The sequence below is a fragment of the Panthera onca genome, chromosome C1, assembly GCF_046562875.1.
Source record: "Panthera onca isolate mPanOnc1 chromosome C1, mPanOnc1 haplotype 2, whole genome shotgun sequence".
NCBI classification, from domain to species: Eukaryota; Metazoa; Chordata; class Mammalia; order Carnivora; family Felidae; genus Panthera; species Panthera onca.
Genome location: NC_138346.1, coordinates 79,764,015 through 79,780,947, shown reverse-complemented (window position 1 = coordinate 79,780,947; position 16,933 = coordinate 79,764,015). Strand labels below are relative to the sequence as shown.

General features: G+C 35.8%; 1 protein-coding gene across 6 annotated transcripts in view; it reads left to right on the top strand.

The window, feature by feature from the left end:
• Positions 1-16,933, top strand: part of RIF1 (replication timing regulatory factor 1) — a 74,446-nt gene that overhangs the window by 2,975 nt on the left and 54,538 nt on the right. For 5 of the 6 annotated variants that reach the window (XR_013557298.2, XM_060626547.3, XM_060626548.3 and 2 more), the window contains exons 4-14: positions 1,307-1,403; positions 2,508-2,635; positions 2,729-2,823; positions 3,958-4,147; positions 5,928-6,020; positions 10,407-10,545; positions 13,026-13,177; positions 14,561-14,678; positions 15,539-15,712; positions 15,927-16,037; positions 16,696-16,758. Coding sequence is in view for 5 of the 6 variants with exons in the window: in XM_060626547.3 (XP_060482530.2) it covers positions 1,307-1,403; positions 2,508-2,635; positions 2,729-2,823; positions 3,958-4,147; positions 5,928-6,020; positions 10,407-10,545; positions 13,026-13,177; positions 14,561-14,678; positions 15,539-15,712; positions 15,927-16,037; positions 16,696-16,758 (1,360 nt within the window). In the remaining variant the exon portion in view is untranslated. Of the gene's footprint in view, positions 1-1,306; positions 1,404-2,507; positions 2,636-2,728; positions 2,824-3,957; positions 4,148-5,927; positions 6,021-6,521; positions 6,746-10,406; positions 10,546-13,025; positions 13,178-14,560; positions 14,679-15,538; positions 15,713-15,926; positions 16,038-16,695; positions 16,759-16,933 lie in introns of those variants that run through there. The other variant, XM_060626549.2, reaches the window with a different exon arrangement.

Below are 16,933 nucleotides of genomic sequence, written 5' to 3'. Positions count from 1 at the left end.
AAGCACCGCAAGGATAATTGAACTCCTTTAGAACAAGAACCAGGCTGGTCGAAATACAACATGTTTCTGTATTTAGAATACTGTTAGTATCAAGTCTAGGAACCCACAACATTTTTTTTTAATGTTTATTTATTTTTGAGAGAGAGAGACAAAGCATGAAGGGGGGGAGGGGCAGAGAGAGGGAGACAGAGAATCAGAAGCAGGCTCCAAGCTGTCAGTACAGAGCCTGACACAGGGCTCGAACTCCTGAACCTGAACCTGGAGAACATGACCTGAGCTGAAGTCAGAGACTTAACCCACTGAACCACCCAGGTGTCCCCCCCGCAACCCCCCCCCCCCCCCCCCAAGCATTCTTGAAGACAACACTGTTAAGGAATACCTTCAGGCAATATATATTTAATAAAAGTTGATCATAGATACTCTCCTGGAGATACAGCAGTAGCTCTCAAAGTCATAGGTGTTTAAGACTATCTTTTTGTGGTTCTTTGAACTGGTTGTTCTGTTATATGCTCCAGAGTTTGGTCTTTTTTATTGTTTTGTTTGATTAATTATAAAAGAGGTGTCCCAAGGAAGTGTCTGTTCATATACTTGACTATTTTTCCTGCTCAAGAGCAGCAAATAGCTGAGAATTCCTTGGATATCTGATTCAGAGCAGTGGGAGGATTTGAAGATAAATCACTTTGGAATAGGAAATGGTACCAAGAAAAACACAGGGTTACAAATAATTGTAGGGTTGGGGAATATAGCAAGATTACCTTTGACAGGTTTGGGATTTTACAGCTTTCACATACGTAATATGGATTGGGCTTTGAATTCCAGATGGACATTCAAATTTTCCAATCTGCAAAGTAGGGATTTCTTTTAAAAGATTCAGATAATGCTTAAAGCTTCTATCACTTTAGATTCTCAGTAAATGTTACATTCCAATTCCTCCCTGTCTTAGAGGTGTCACTCCACTCTAAAGCTAGAATGTCAGCTTTTGTCTTTGAGTCTTTTGCCTATCTTTTGTGGAGGTGTCTTCAGCATTTTCCATTTGTTGTCTTTTTGTATTGCCTTCAGGTGTGTGGAGTTGGAGACATTCTTTATCTTTTAAGAGAACACTTTTTTTTAGGTGGTCTGTATCTAGTGCCATTCTTCCTTTTTTGGCCAAGCTATGTACATGACTCCTGATTTTATTCCTTTTTTATCTACTCAAACATTTGATTGATTAGGCTAAAATAATTTTGTTTTCTGGTCCACTTTTGTTCCTTAAGAATTTATTTACGGTTGTAATTGTTTGTAATAAATGTGCTTTTTGTTTTTACAGATTCACATTTCCAGTCAAAACTCAGACCTCAGTAGTGCTGCTCTACAGGCCTTGGGGTTTTGTTTGTATAATCCCAAAATTACCTCAGGATTATCAGGTAAATTTATTATGACTTAATATTTTTTAGAGTTTATAAATATAGTTTGGTATGTTAAAAGTACTGTTACTTTTCTATTAGTTTTGTGATTTGTAGTCTAGGATTTGCTTTTGACAAAGAAATGATGTTTTGTCATCGTTAGAAGATCTTTTTTCTAGATGTAGCTTTAACTCTGATACCATAAAATTTGCTCTAAAAAGAGCATAAGTCTATTTTAAAAATGATTGCAGTGAAAATTGAACCTTTTCCTGTATAAAGCATATCTGCTTTAGAAGTTAGTAATTTAGATGGTCATTTATTGTAGTATAAAACAAGCATATGCACTAAGGAACATGCTGAATTGAAAATCTTTCACATAGTGGTATTGGGGTAATTTGGAACCAAAAGTAGCTAAGTTTTCAAGTAATCTTAATTATTCTTTTGTAGTTTGCCATTTTATTTTATTTTTTTAATTTATTTGAGAGAACAAGAGAGGGGCAGAAAGAGGAAGAAAGAGTCCCAAGCAGGCTCTGTGCTCACAGCGTGGAGCCTGATTGGGTGGGGGGGGGGGGGGGGTTCAAACCCACAAACCATGAGATCCTGAGCTGAAACTGAGAGTCTGACTCTCAACCCACTGAGCCACCCAGGCTCCCCTGTAGTTTGCCATTTTAATGCAAACCTTGGAGGTGAACTTTACAGAGGGAGAAATCAGGGATAGGGAATAAGGATTCCTTAAAGTTATTACCATCTTTCTTTCTGAAGGTATAAAGTTTCTGCCCATTCTTTTTTATATGTGGAAATGTTCCCAATCTAAAGTAGAAGTTGTTCATTTTAGAGCAGAGGTATAGGATTTATAACATCTTGCCAAAATTTGTCTTATATGTTCAAGGCTATTAATGATGCCTATACAGTTTTTTCAGTTGCACATAATTAAATCTGTTTGTTTTCTCTGATAAAGTTTTGTGTTTTGGGAAGAAGTTTGATACCAACATTGGTTCACTGATCCTAATCTCTGGATATGCATTTAATTTTTTGACAATGTAGAGTATGTTTTGCTCTATTTCTATATTTGAGATTTTAAAGGATATAAACTGTTTTACATAATTAAAGCTGCTTGTTTTTCAGACACAGATATTGAAGAACTGCTTTTAAAATTGAATGATAGTGTTAAGAGCTCAGACAAAAATGTACGTACTAGGGCACTTTGGGTGATATCCAAGCAGACGTTTTCCACTGAAATCATTGGCAAAGTAGTGAGTATGGTTTTTATATAAGTTTTCATAACTACGCACCACTTAAAAAATTCAGGTTTACTTGATTTGTATTTATTTGGTTCTGTCTTTTAGGTATCCACTATAATTGATTCATTAGAAATAGTATTTAATAGAGGAGAGCTGCATTCTGCTGTTGTTGATTATGAAGCATTAAATGTCATCATAAGGTATGAGTTTGCTGCTTTGGAAGAATAATTGCAGTACATTTAGAATTCACTTCAAAGAGTGGACTTTGGGAACTTGAGTTAGACTTTTTTTTTTTTTTTTTTTTTTGAGTTAGACATTTAAAGAACGAAAATGTCTTCTAAAAGTCTCAAGGAGAAAAGATAACGGGAAAAAGAAGGAATTAGATGAGTTTAAATTAGTAGGTTTCCTTGTTTATTTTTACTGAGTCATAAAAATAAAGTCTTGGTTGGGGTGCCTGGCTGGTTCATTTGGTAACGTATGCGACTCTTGATCTTGGGGTCATGTGTTTGAGCCCCATGTTGGGGAGAGAGTGTACATAAAAATAAAGAAAAAGTCTTGGTTGTGCTGATGCTGGTAACAGAGTTCTGATTTTAAAAATTATTTCCATTAAAGCTTTTGCAAGAGTTTAAAGAATAATAGGCTTTCAAGTAGACTTAGGGGATATGTCAGAAGGCAATAACAGTGACTAGCAGCAAATGGGAGAACAGGAAAATCCCCTAACTTCCTATCCATCCCTGTGCTTTAAAGGACATACTAACAGCACAAAGACTTTCTTGCTGTGATTTGTCTTACGTCGTTTTTCCATTCTTTAAAGTTTTCTTTAATTGAGCTATTTGCCTTAACTCTACTTAGTGTTCTGATGCCCTGAGTGATGCTCACATGTTACCATTCTCTGGCTATCTTCTAAAAGAATGTTAAATTCAATTGTATAAAAACATTGATACTAGGGATGCCTGGGTGGCTCAGTTAAGTGTCCGGCTCTTGATTTTTGGCTCAGGTCACGATCTCACAGTTTTTGAGATTGAGCCTCGAGTTGGGCTCTGCACTGACGGTGCGGCACCTGCTTGGGATTCTCTCTCCCTCTTTCTCTCTGCCCCTCACCCGCTTGCGTGTGTGTGCTCTCTCTCCGAATAAATAACCATTAAAAAAAAGTAATATGGAAATCTACAAATTAGCAAGTAAAAGTTCGATCTGTGTGTGTGTATGCGTATATGTACATATTCTGAAACAAATGGACCGTACTAGGTATATTTCGTTGTGCTACTTATTTTCCTAGTAGTTTAGACATAAAAGGTGAGGTCAAGCTAATTTATTCGTTGACTTTTTTATTATAGGCTAATTGAACAAGCCCCAGTTCAAATGGGAGAAGAGTCAATTAGGTGGGCAAAACTGGTCATACCTTTAGTGGTTCATTCTGCCCAAAAGGTACATTTGAGAGGAGCAACTGCTTTAGAGATGGGAATGCCGTTGTTGCTTCAAAAACAACAAGAAATAGCATCTATCACAGAGCAGCTTATGACTACTGTAAGTATTACTTTAAGGATTTTTTTGGATACTGAATTGTAAATTTCTGGCCCAAGCTTAGAGCTCATAGTGGTATCATTTCATTATGATATAGGAAGCTCCTCTTCGAATAAAACATAAGTAATTGCTTAAGGTAGTGTAGGCACACTGCTCCTAGATTAAGGAAGGAGTGTCTATTCACTGTTTGTAGGATCTAGGCATTTTACTTCATCACCAATGAATAGTGATTGAAAGGGATTGCATTTCTTTTTTTTTTAATGTTTATTTATTTTTGAGAGCAAGAGAGACAGAGCATGAGCAGGGGAGGGGCAGAGAGAGAGAGAGAGATACATACAGAATCAGAAGCAGGCTCCAGGCTGTCAGTACCGAGCCCTACGCGGGGCTTGAACTCCCAAAATGTGAGGTCATGACCTGAGCCGAAGTTGGGACACTCAACCAACTGAGCCACCGAGGCGCCCCGAAAGGGATTGCATTTCTGGAAAAGGGAGAACATTAATTTGAGTGCTATTTGGATTGTTTTACACAATCTCAGTAGGTATAAATTTAAAGCACATAAGTGCATATAATGTATTGTTTACTAATAACTTTTCCTAATAAGCTTTTCTATCTTTATTTCTTGTAACAAATATTTATTTAGCATCTGTATATGCCAGGCATTGTTTTAGACACTGAATATAGCAAAGAACAAAAGGAACTTGTGGAGCTTATTGTCTAGTGGGAGAGGCAGTAAAGAATACAGTATATTCAGTGAAGAACATGATGGAAAACAGACTAGATGAAGAGTGCCATTGTAGAGGAAGGGTGTGGCAGTCAGGGAAGGAAAAAGAATAGGATATTTGAGCAGTGATTTGAAAGTGGTACAAGAATTAGCTACTTGGATAATATGGAGTCAGTTAATTCCAGGCAGGAGAAGCTGAGAGCAAAGGGCCCTGTTCTGATGGTTGTGTGTTAGTCGGTGTTCAGTGAACACTGGCAAGGGCAATATGATAGAGTGAATGAGGGTGAGAGGATAGGAGATGATGTCAGAGGAACAGAGGGCCAAATCACATAGGACCTTGGGGGATATGGTAAGGAATTTTTCACTTTCTTTTATTGAAAACTGTATTTGAAGGTTTTGAGTATTGAGTGTTATATGTACTGACTTGGGCTTTAAAGGGATTGCTGTGCCTGTGTTGAGAATAGACTCTAGAGGAGTTGAGTAGAAGAAGGGAAGGTACTTCAGAGGTAACTTCAGTAATCCAGGTGTAGTGAGGGAGCCTTCCAGATTTTTAAACCTGGGATTTTGTTTATTTTTTAAAATTCGAGAGGCCTTATGGTAATGTTTGGAGACTACTAAAGTAGCTCCAATGTCTTTGCAAGTTTTTTTATTTTGATAAATTTATTTTCCAAGAGTATATATAAAATTCTTCATAAATTTGAACTTAAATGTTCTCAGGTGTCTGCTACCCATGAAGCTGTTAATGTATTTTTAAGTTAAAATGTTATCATTTGAACTCTTATGGTATACATGCTGGTTTTCTGGGAAACGTATATTGGTAGAAGAAAATTAAGCTCAACTGATAGATGGAGGAATGGCCAGATTTGTGATAAGACAGTTATAGTAAGATGTTAATGGTATGTATTTATATTTGGAAATTCAATGTAAAACTTTCAGCTTTGCTATATACTTGGAAATTTTCTAATAAAATATTGGGAAAAGCTATTCAACTAAGATAGTCTGATACTGCATATTTTGTTTTCCCAAGAGTCTTTTGGTAAATATTTTTGCATTTGTTTGCAGAAATTACTTTCAGAACTCCAAAAGCTATTTATGAGTAAGAATGAGACTTATGTGTTAAAATTGTGGCCTTTGTTTGTCAAACTTCTTGGGAAGGTAAGTCCACAGATCATGAATATTTCATAGTTTATACATGAGTTTCTTTCGTCTCTTAACTTTATATAGTGGAGCTGATCCTATAGATGTAAATTCAGCTGCTTAATAAAATTTGTTTGCAAACCCACTGTAAATACTTTTGCTTTTCCAGTCAATTGCAAATCTGCAAAATGGCAAAAGAGATCCACCCCAGCGTGCAGGTTCCCAGCTGAGGTAGAGCAACGTTATGCTCTGCCTTTTTATTTGAGCTCTCAGTATTCATTTGTAAACAGGTGTCCTTTTCATAATCCGCTTGGTGACATATTTTCCACGTTTTGTACTTTTTCTTGGTGAATTTAGTTTTAAATGACCCTCAGGCTTAGTGCCAAAGTGTTGTCCATGATTCTTAAGCACAGGAAGATTATGTGATGTGCCCTGGGGAGAAATTATATGTATTATTTTTTAAAATTTTCTTTAATGTTTGTATTTATTTTTGAGAGAGAGAGAGAGAGAGAGCGCACGCATGAGCGGGGAAGGGACAGACAGAGAGGGAGACGCAGAATGTGAAGCAGGCTCCAGGCTCTGAGCTGTCAGCACAAAGCCCAACGCGGGGCTTGAACCCACCGGCCACAAGATCATGACCTGAGATGAAGTTGGACGCTTAACCAACAGAGCCACCCAGGCGCCTCAGAAATTACACGTATTAGATAAGCTCTGTTCAGGCATGAGTTACAGTGCTGTTGGCTGTGAGTTCATTGTTCGTGAATCAACAATACATACGGTATCTTTAAACAGAAATAAATATAATATTGATGTCGATTGGTTGACAGAAAAGGTTCTCATAGGAACCTAACCTGCATCTTCCCTAGGAGCAAGGGCTCAGTACTTGCTAACACAGTGTTTGCAGTGGACTTTATAGAACTTAATTTTGATGAATAATGAGGATCAACCACATGTTCTGTCTTCTTTAAGCCAGGTTTTTTTTTTTTTTAAGTTTTTTTTTTTTTTTTTAACGTTTATTTATTTTTGAGACAGAGAGACAGAGCATGAACGGGGGAGGGTCAGAGAGAGGGAGACACAGAATCTGAAACAGGCTCCAGGCTCTGAGCTGTCAGCACAGAGCCCGGCGCGGGGCTTGAACTCACGGACCGTGAGATCATGACCTGAGCCGAAGTCGACCGCTTAACCGACTGAGCCACCCAGGCGCCCCGCCAGGTTTTTTTTTAAGGAGAGGGGAGGTGTTTTTCTTTGCTGTGATAAATAAACCTATTTATTGTAACCGTCCTACGTACATTTCATGTCATTAAATATATACATAAGTTTTGTAAACGTCACTATTATCTATACCCAAAACTTTATATTCTCCAACAATTTTATATATGTTAAGCAAGAACTTCTTTGGTCTCCTAGCCCCAGCCTCTGGTAACTGCTGTTCTACTTGCTGTCTATGGATTTGCTAATTCTAGGCATCCCACATAAATGGAATCATGCACTATTTGTCTTTCTATTTATGGTTTATGCTAGACATCATTTTTTCAAGTTTTATTCATGTTGTAGGAATTAACTAAATTTCATTCTTACAACTGAATATTTCATGGTGTATAACTCAGTTTGTTTACTCATTTGTTGACAGATATTTGAGTTGTTTCTACTTTTCAGCTATTGTGAATAATTGCTGTGAACTTTGGTGTACAAATATCTTTTGTATTCTCTACTTTTCGTTCTCTTGGATATATGTGTAAGAGTGGAATTGCTGGTTCCAAACTGTTTTCCACAGTGGCTGCACTATTTTACATTCCTACCAGTAATACACCAGGGCTCCAATTTTCCCACATCCTTGCCAAACTTGTTTTTTTTTGTTGTTGTTGTTTTTTGATATGATAGCCATTCCAGAACATTTTGTTTTATAAAACTGGGCCATTTTCATGTTTTTGACAATACAGTAAATAGTTCTCTTGGTGATTGCAGACATACAAGAAATAATCATAGTAATGGTGGGTTTTCCTGATTGGTGTGCAGTCTTCAGTAATTGTAAAGAGTTACTTGTATGTAACTGCTGTCAAGCCAGTAAGACCGCATCTCTGCATCCATCATTTTCAGGATTGCTAGTAACTTGGGCATATTTCTCCAGAATAACCTTACGTGTTTGTTGTGTCACAGGACCCAGCTTGCTTACATCTTTGTCCATGCCAATACCTTTGGTAGTAATACCCAAAGTTGTATATAGTGGGGATAAAGGGTTTTTCTTTATACCATATGATGAGGTAAAAGGTGACTTTCAGGCTGAGCTGTATTATGTCGGCCTTCTTGAAACATAAGTCTATTGGCCTAATGAATTTTTCACATTTAGGTGATTTTCGTATAAAGCCGTTTCCAGTGGAGCAGACTAGTTACAGCAACCAACCTCTTCTTTCCCTTTCCTGTTTGAATAACTTAGAATTTCTTTCTTCCTGGGCATTAACCTTGGGCAGAGGGCCTTCCCATTTTCCTGCTTCCCCTTTCTGGTTTTAATCATATTTGAAAGTACTTTAGCTCAGGGCTGTCCCACTGTGTCCAGTAAATAGCAGGTACTATTCCCTGTGAATCTTTTAGTCACTCTTAAGTTTGGTGTTTCCCTTTAATACGTTTTCTTAATCGTAGTTTTTATTTGTATTTTTTTTTTTAGCATGGTGCTGTTTATGGTAGTGCTTAGCTTTCACACCAGTTTGAACATTCTAGAGCTTTCCTTTTGGTTTTTCTCATGGTAATCCAAGTGATATCCATAGTAGTTATAGTGTAACTCAATAAGTTGTTTTGTGGCTGGTGGGTTTTTGTTTTTATAGAGAGCAAGAGCACCGGGGAGTTGTTGGGGGAAAGGGAGAGAGAGAGAGAGAGAGAGAGAGAGAGAGAGAGAGAGAGAGAGAGAGAGAGAGAGAGAGAATCTTCAGCACCCTCTATGCCCAGCACAGAGCCCCATGTGGGGCTTGATCCTAGAGCCCCACCATGAGATCATGCATGGCCTGATCTGAAATCCAGACTTGAATGTTTAACCGACTGAGCCACTCAGGCAGCCCTGCCCACTTTTTATTTGGGTGGTTCATTTTTGTTGTTGAGTTGTAGGAGGAGTTCTTTATTTTGGATGTTAACCCTTATAGGTATGGGATTTTCAAATATTTTTCGAATATTTTTTTCAAATATCTTTTCAATTGATAATATCCTTTGGTGCACAGGAGTTTTTAGTTTTTAAGTTTATTTTGAGAGAGAGAGAAAGTGAATGAGCAAGAGGAAAGGCAGAGAGAGTGAGAGAGGGTATCCCAAGATGTGGGGCTTGAACTCACAAACTGTGAGATCATGCATGACTCAGGCTAAATCCAAGAGTTGAATGCTAAACCGACTGAGCCACCCAGGTGCCCAGGAGTTTTTAGTTTTGAAGTCCCATAAAAATTAGATTTTCTTTAATTGCCTGTGCTTTTGGTGTCATAGACATGAAATTGTTGCCAATTCCAGTGCCATGAATCTTTTTCCCTGTGCATTTTTGTAGGATTTTTATAGTTTTAGTTCTCATAACTTTTTATATTTGATTCCTTTTGAGTTTATTTTTGTATTGTGTTGAATCTGTAGATTGCCCTGTGTAATAATTGACATTTTAATGGTATTAAAAAATCTTTCTATACATGAACATGGGATGGTTTTCCATTTATTTAGGTCTTTTTAAATGTTTTTCGGCAATACTTGATAGGTTTTAGCGTACGAGTCTTTCACCTCCTTGGTTAGATTTATTTCTAAGTTTTAATTCTTTTAGATGCTATTGTAAATGGAAATACCTGATTTCCTTTTCAGATTGTTCATTGCTGTTGTGTAGAAACACAGCTGATTTTTGTGTGTTGATCTTGTATACTGAATTTATTAGCTCTACTAGCTTTTACTTAGGGATTCTCTAAGCAAGTTATTTTTTGTTATTCTGTTCAGTTTGGATGTGATTTACAGCCGGTTGAGATTGTGGTTTCATTTTTAACATATTTTTCCTTGTTATTCATAATTTACTTGTCATCTGTCCATTTTTCCCTTAACGTTTTGTCTTTTTGAGTATATTTTAAAAAACTATTAGTTTCAGGGTTCAACATTTCTTACTTTTTTTAATTACTGATTTTCTTACGGATACCGTTATGTTGGTAAAATTTGAGATTTTTCTTAAACCTTCCTCATTTTCTCTAATGTCTTAGAAATGTTCTGTGTTATGCATTATGTACTTTATGGAGCCTTATATTTTGTGATCTTGAGTTTTGAGTGTACGTATAAAAATCAGTACATTTTAAACTTAAGTTTTTAAGACTTTACATAGCTAACACTGAATGAATTAGGTTAATAATAGTGCCTGTATATTGTTTTAGTCAGGTAAATAACTTTCTAATGATTTTTCATTTTTAGACCTTGCATCGAAGTGGGAGTTTCATTAATTCTCTATTACAGCTGGAAGAACTAGGATTTCGTAGTGGAGCACCCATGATTAAAAAAATAGCATTTATTGCCTGGAAGAGTTTAATAGATAATTTTGCTTTGAATCCAGGTAAGTAAGTCTTATTTAAAATTTTTTATTTTTCTATGGGTTTCACTCAAGCAAGATGAAAAGAACAAAGCTTTTCTGATCTTTTGGGCTTTATATTGAAATAACCTGTTAAATATTTTTTTTTTATTTTAAGAGAATAAACTTGTAGCTAAAAATAGAATTTAAAAGGATAGGCATTTTTGAAATTTACAGCTAAAAAATTATGATTGCTATGGAACAAAAGTATCAGTGACTGATGAACTTTTTCAGGACCTTTGGAACAGTACCTAATAGTGGGTCATTGCTACTAATGTGTAGAATTGACTCCTTTTGATTTACTTTATCTTCCTGTTGCCTAGCGGAGGTGTTTGATATATAGTTGACCCTTGAACAGTGTGAGAGTTAGGGGCACCAACACCCCACCACAATTGAAAGCCTGTATATGACTTTTGACTCCCCCCACATTTAACTACAAGTAGCCCACTGTTGACCAGAAGCCTTACCAATAACATAGTTGATTAACCTGTATTTTGTTTATGTATTGTAAACTCTGGTCTTAGGATAAAGTAAGCTAGAAAAAAGAAACGTTAAGATCATTAAGAGGAAATATCTTTACAGTACTATACTGTAAAAAAAAAATCTGTATAAGTGGACCAATGCAATTCAAACCTATATTGTTGATGGGTCAACTGTAAATTTGAGAAAGTATGTAGCCCAAAAGTAGATCAGTGTGAGTACCCACTTACCTTAGATACAAACAATATTGGATGTTTATAAGATCTGCTAAGTAATGTTGATTTCATGTTATATTTTTCTCTGGTGAAGATCATTAATCCCTTTTTCCTTAGTGTGTTTTATAAAGTGATTATTTTTATTACCTATAATTTCATTGAAAATGTTGGTAAAAGTACATTGCCAGGCACAAATTGTAAATGTTACCTTTTTGTTTATGAACTGGTAATGCAAGTTAACGTTCTGGACTAAACCTATTGGACTTGTGTAAAAGTGGAGTGTTAAAGCATAAAATAGACATAATTTAAAGAAGGTAAATAAAATGCTATCTCATTTGAAATAAGTCCAGAGTTAAAAAGTCTGGCCCTGGTATTATGGATCCAAGAAGTCTTAAGGAATCAGCTGCCTGCCTTTCTCTTCTGTTATCCTCAGTATGCCTTAATTATAGACTACAGGAAAGGGAGAAGGCAGAAGAGCAAAAATGAATTTCTTCCCAGCTGAGCCATCTATCTCTAGAGCTTTCCAGAAATTCTACATACACTTCCCTTTAAATCTCATTGGGTAGAATGGCTAAATGGGATACTGAGTAAAGGAATAAAATATTGGGTATCCATCACTGTCCTGAGTGAAAGAGGTAACTAAAAATATGGTAACTGTCAATTTCTGCTGTAGGGATATTATTGTAGCACTCTTCTCATAAGTACAGTAGGAGTTCAAAAAGGATTAGAGTATTTGTTTGCACAGTGGTTTGACTTTATTTTCTTTATAGAAATGTTAATTGTGCAACCTAAATGGCAAAGTAACTGTCAGAAATATTAATGCAATTTCATCAAATAACACAGCTGGACAGATGTTTCAAAATCCCTATTAAGTCTTTTTGATAACTTACTTGGGCACAGAGGTCTTTTTATGTATCCCCAGTTGTTACACTCACATGGAATATTAGGCTGGATGGTTTGTTGTGGAGGACTATCCCATGTGTTGAAAGAAGTTTAGCAGTATCCCTGGGTGCATTCTAGATGCCAACAGCATTCTCTGTACCTCCTCCCTCTCCGGTCTAACAGCCAGAGATGCCATATATGTTGCCAAATGTCTCTTGGGAAAATTGTCCCTGGCGCACACACAGTATCTAATAAACATTATTTATTCTATTTATTTATTTATGGCCATCTTAAGTACAATCTAGTTGTATTGGAGTTTGTCAAAGTGAAAATTTGAGGTGTAACAAGAACAGTTGGTGGTTTAAAAAATTTTTTTATAAAGTATTTTTTATTTTTAAGAGAGAAAGCACAAGCAGGGGAGGGGCAGAGAGAGAGAGGGAGACACAAAATCTGAAGCAGGATCCAGGCTCTGAGCTGTCAGCATATAGAGCCTGAGGCGGGGCTCAAAGTCAAGAAACATTAGATCATGACCTGAGCCGGAGTGGGACGTTTAACTGACTGAGCCACCAGGTGCCTCCCAAAATAATTTTTTTTAATGTTTATTTTTGAGAGAGAGAGAGGGAACGTGTGAGCTCCAGGCTCTGAGCTGTCAGCACAGAACCCGACACGGGGCTCGAGCACATGAACTGTGAGACTATGGCCTGAGCCAAAGTTGGACGCTTAACCGACTGAGCCACCCAGATGCCCCTAAAAAAAAATTATTTTTAATCTATTCTCTTGCGATGATAAAAGGAGACTTACATACTTAGTTTTAAAATTTAGTTTTTAGCAAAACCACAAAATTTATCTTCTTACATGTTTTTGCCCATGTGCTTATTTTCTTTTAAGAAATATTATGCAGTGCGAAAAGACTGAAGTTGTTAATGCAGCCTTTGAGTTCCATCCATGTGAGAACAGAAACTCTAGCACTAACAAAACTAGAAGTCTGGTGGTATTTACTAATGAGACTTGGACCTCATCTTCCTGCTAATTTTGAACAGGTAATATAAGTTTTGGCTCTAATGATTGGAATTTTTTAACGTGTTCTTAAATTCTTAACAGTCTATTCTTTCAGTATTACATTTGCTGTGTTAGCAGATCACAATATATAAAAAATCTTTTCTTCCTAACACAGAATTTTTTATTTCCCTCAAAAGATTCTCCAGTTGTGTGAAATGGAGCCTCTAAAGCTTTCTCAACCAGCAAACACTCAAATATCTAAAGTCATTTTGAAAGATTTTTGAAAGGAAATTCCGTAACATTTAGAATGTAATTGAGAATAAAATCAACATTACTGAAATAGAAATCAAGTGCTACACTTGGTTGATAAAAGTTGGATCAGTTCTTATTTTTTTGTAACTTTCTAGGCTACAAAATGGTAACAAATTCTCTATCTAATCTGAGGACCATAGGCTTTGGCCCTCTTCCTCCTTGCTGGTTAGGTCATGCTGGCAGCCGCTATGGTGGACCCACTGGGGCCCAGCAGCAGCTTCTCCACCCCCCTGCTGGCACCATCTTGCCAACTGCCCTTGCTGGCATTTAGACATAAAGTTTATTTAATCTTACTTATACTTCCTTTATTTTTGCAATGAATCCCATCTTTGGTTTCTGAATATTTGTACAATAAGTAAAAAAAAGGATAGCTCTGATAATTTCTTTTATCTTTTTCATTTCTTTATCTGGGTTTTTGGAGTACATTTTACTTTTAAATCTGTAGTCTTAGTCTTTTTGTCTATATACACAATTGCACAGCAGTGAGTATAGTATATTCTTGGGGTTTTGTAATATACTGGAATTTTTAGAAAGTTTGTAAAATTTTAATTAATGTATTAAAGATTTTAAACTTAATAGCATGAGTTAATTAGAATTGGGCATTAATGGTAATATGTAACTTGAGATCATAATTTTTCCAAATTCTACCATTATGAGGTCCTAGTGGGCTTATCTTACCCAGTTGTCCCACACATTCATTGGTTGAAGTTATGCATTGGCTAGATTTGATTGGTACTGGAACGATCTTAGAAAATGAGCTTGAGGTTGTCTTAGTTTATATTTTCTTAGGGTGAATTTTTTAAAAGCTTAAAATGAGTCTCTACCAATAGCATTAAAACTCAGGCATTACTTACAGATATAATTTCCCATTTGGAATTTAGTAATGAAACTTACAGGTATTACACATGGCAAATATAGTTGTAATAAAAATGTTTACTTTTCCAATTTTAGTATTTAGGCAGTGCATCCAAACAGCCAGTAGGATTCAACATATCAAAAGAATTTAGATTGCTTCTTAAATTTAACTGTATTATGCAAGACTTTAAAAAAATTATGGATAATTAGGTAGTTTAGAGATAGTTTCCCTTTCTTTTTGTTTTTAACCCCAATAGGTGTGCGTGCCTCTGATTCAGAGTACAATAAGCATCGATTCTAATGCTTTGCCTCAAGGCAGTTCATCTCGTGTAGCTACTTCTCCCGGTTTAAATCCCATGACTCCTATACACAAAGGTAAGGTAGACATACTTGGTTCTTCTTCTGTTTTTAAAAAAGACTTGAAATGAAACCTTTGCTAAGTGTTATTCATATAAAGTGAAGCACTTTGTAATTTTGGCTCCCTTATCACAAAATCCATTCTATACTCTTGTTTTCCTTATGTGTTACTGTTGTACTTGCATTGTTGTAGTTGAAGATCTACGTTTTTCTACTGTATCTGTGAGATATATTACAAATGACTGTTGAGTTTGTTTCAGAACCAGAACCTTAGAGTTATTGAAAACAACAGATCTTAACAGATGTTTTTTAAAAAGTGGCTTAGCATATATAGTATTGAAAGAAAATGATTTGCTGTATATTATTTTGTTATAGTCAGATTTTTATATTTAAGTGTTAGAAATGTGTGCATATTAATATTTCATAGTAAAATTATCTTCATTTAAGTGGTATCTGACAGAGGCACCTGGGTGGCTCAGTCAGTTAAGCGTCTAACTTCGGCTCAGGTTATGATCTTGTGGTTTGTGAGTTCAAGCCCCAAGTTGGGCTCTGACGCTCAGCCTGGAGCCTACTTCAGATTCTGTGTGTCTCCCTCTCTCTCTGCCCCTCCCCACTCATGCTCTCTTTCTCAAAAAATAAGTAATAAAACATTAGAATTGGTAAGTGACAGTAATCTTGTTCTTAACCTACTAATTAGGAACTCTTAACAGGTTTTAAACAAGAACTCAACTTTTATTTGAGAAACAAAGTATTTACTTTTAAAAATACATTTCACTGAAATGAAGTAAACAAAATATGTTCATTTGGTTAGCTAATTTAGCTTATGTAACTTACCTTTTTTTTTTTCTTTTTTCTTTCTTTTTTTTTTTTTTTAAAAGGTGCTTCCCCATATGGAACTCCTGTAACTCCTCGGATGAACTTAAGTTCAAATTTTGGTGGAATGGCCACAATCCCCTCTATTCAACTTTTGGGACTTGAAATGCTGCTTCATTTTTTGTTGGGTCCAGAAGTCTTGAGTTTTGCTAAGCAAAACAAACTTGTACTGAGCTTAGGTATTTACTTTTTAAAAACTGTTCAGATCATAGTACATTGGGGTGAGAAGACATGCTTTTTTCCCCCACAGCCCAAATATTCTGGAATTCTGTGTGATATAAGCATAAATCTTTTTAATAGAAAACACATGTCGAACCACCTAAAATTTTATATCGATACATTTATTTCATAAAGCTTTGGATCGGCATAATTGTCTTTTTTTTTCTTTTTTAGAGCCACTCGAACATCCATTAATCAGCAGCTCTTCTTTTTTTTCCAAACATGCAAGTACGCTTATCACTGCTGTTCATGATAGCTTTGTTGCGGTTGGAAAAGATGCTTCTGGTAAATACTTAAGATTTTTTTGTTTGTTTAAACCTGTGTTTAAAAAAGTAGAATAGGAAATATTTACATATTGCCATCTTTTGCCCAGATTATGCTGCAGGACCTTTACATATAAATCATTTAATCCTTAGAATAACCTTTGTTTTTTAGATGAGGAAATTGCGTTGTACATAGAAGTAAATAACTTGTGCAAAGTCACATAGTAAGTGGTGGAGCTGTGATTCAGACCTGGGCTCTGTGGCTCCAGCTTCCACACTCAAAACTCCTATGTTTCATAGCCTGTCAGATATTGTGAAGAAATTTCAAAAATGAAATCGTTAGCTATTTAACTGGCTGGTTTTCAGGTGTCCTTTTGAATCTTTATTTTTTTCCTTCTGTCAGCAGCAAAAGGTGTTCAATAAAGAAAATACAGGTACTAGAAAGGAGAAAATAATTATCCTTAAGTTCCATGACCCAGTGTTAATGTGTTACAGTTTGAAAAAACATTTCTTTAAACAGCGTTGTGATAGTGTTTCATAAACTGATTACAAGGCTGAATATTATAAGAATTCTATTTTAGACTAAGAATTGCTCAACTTCTTTAGCATAAGGGTAAAAGGGTGAGCCTTTATAGTACTGTCTGCTTCATTTCTAAAGTTTGTTTTGTTTTGTTTGGCAGAGGCAGTTGTCAATGCTATTTGGAAGGAACTAATTAGCTTGATGAAATCAATCATTGAATCAGGTAACTACTGTAATACTGATCAAATAATTTTTATAGAACTCAGTGAATTGTTTGGCTTTTATAAATAAAATTATTTTAGAGTCAATTTTTGAAGCATATAGCTTCCAGACTGTAATTTTCTTTTAAACGAGGCAATTTATTGATTTATTTTAAAAATTAACCTTTCTTAGCTAAG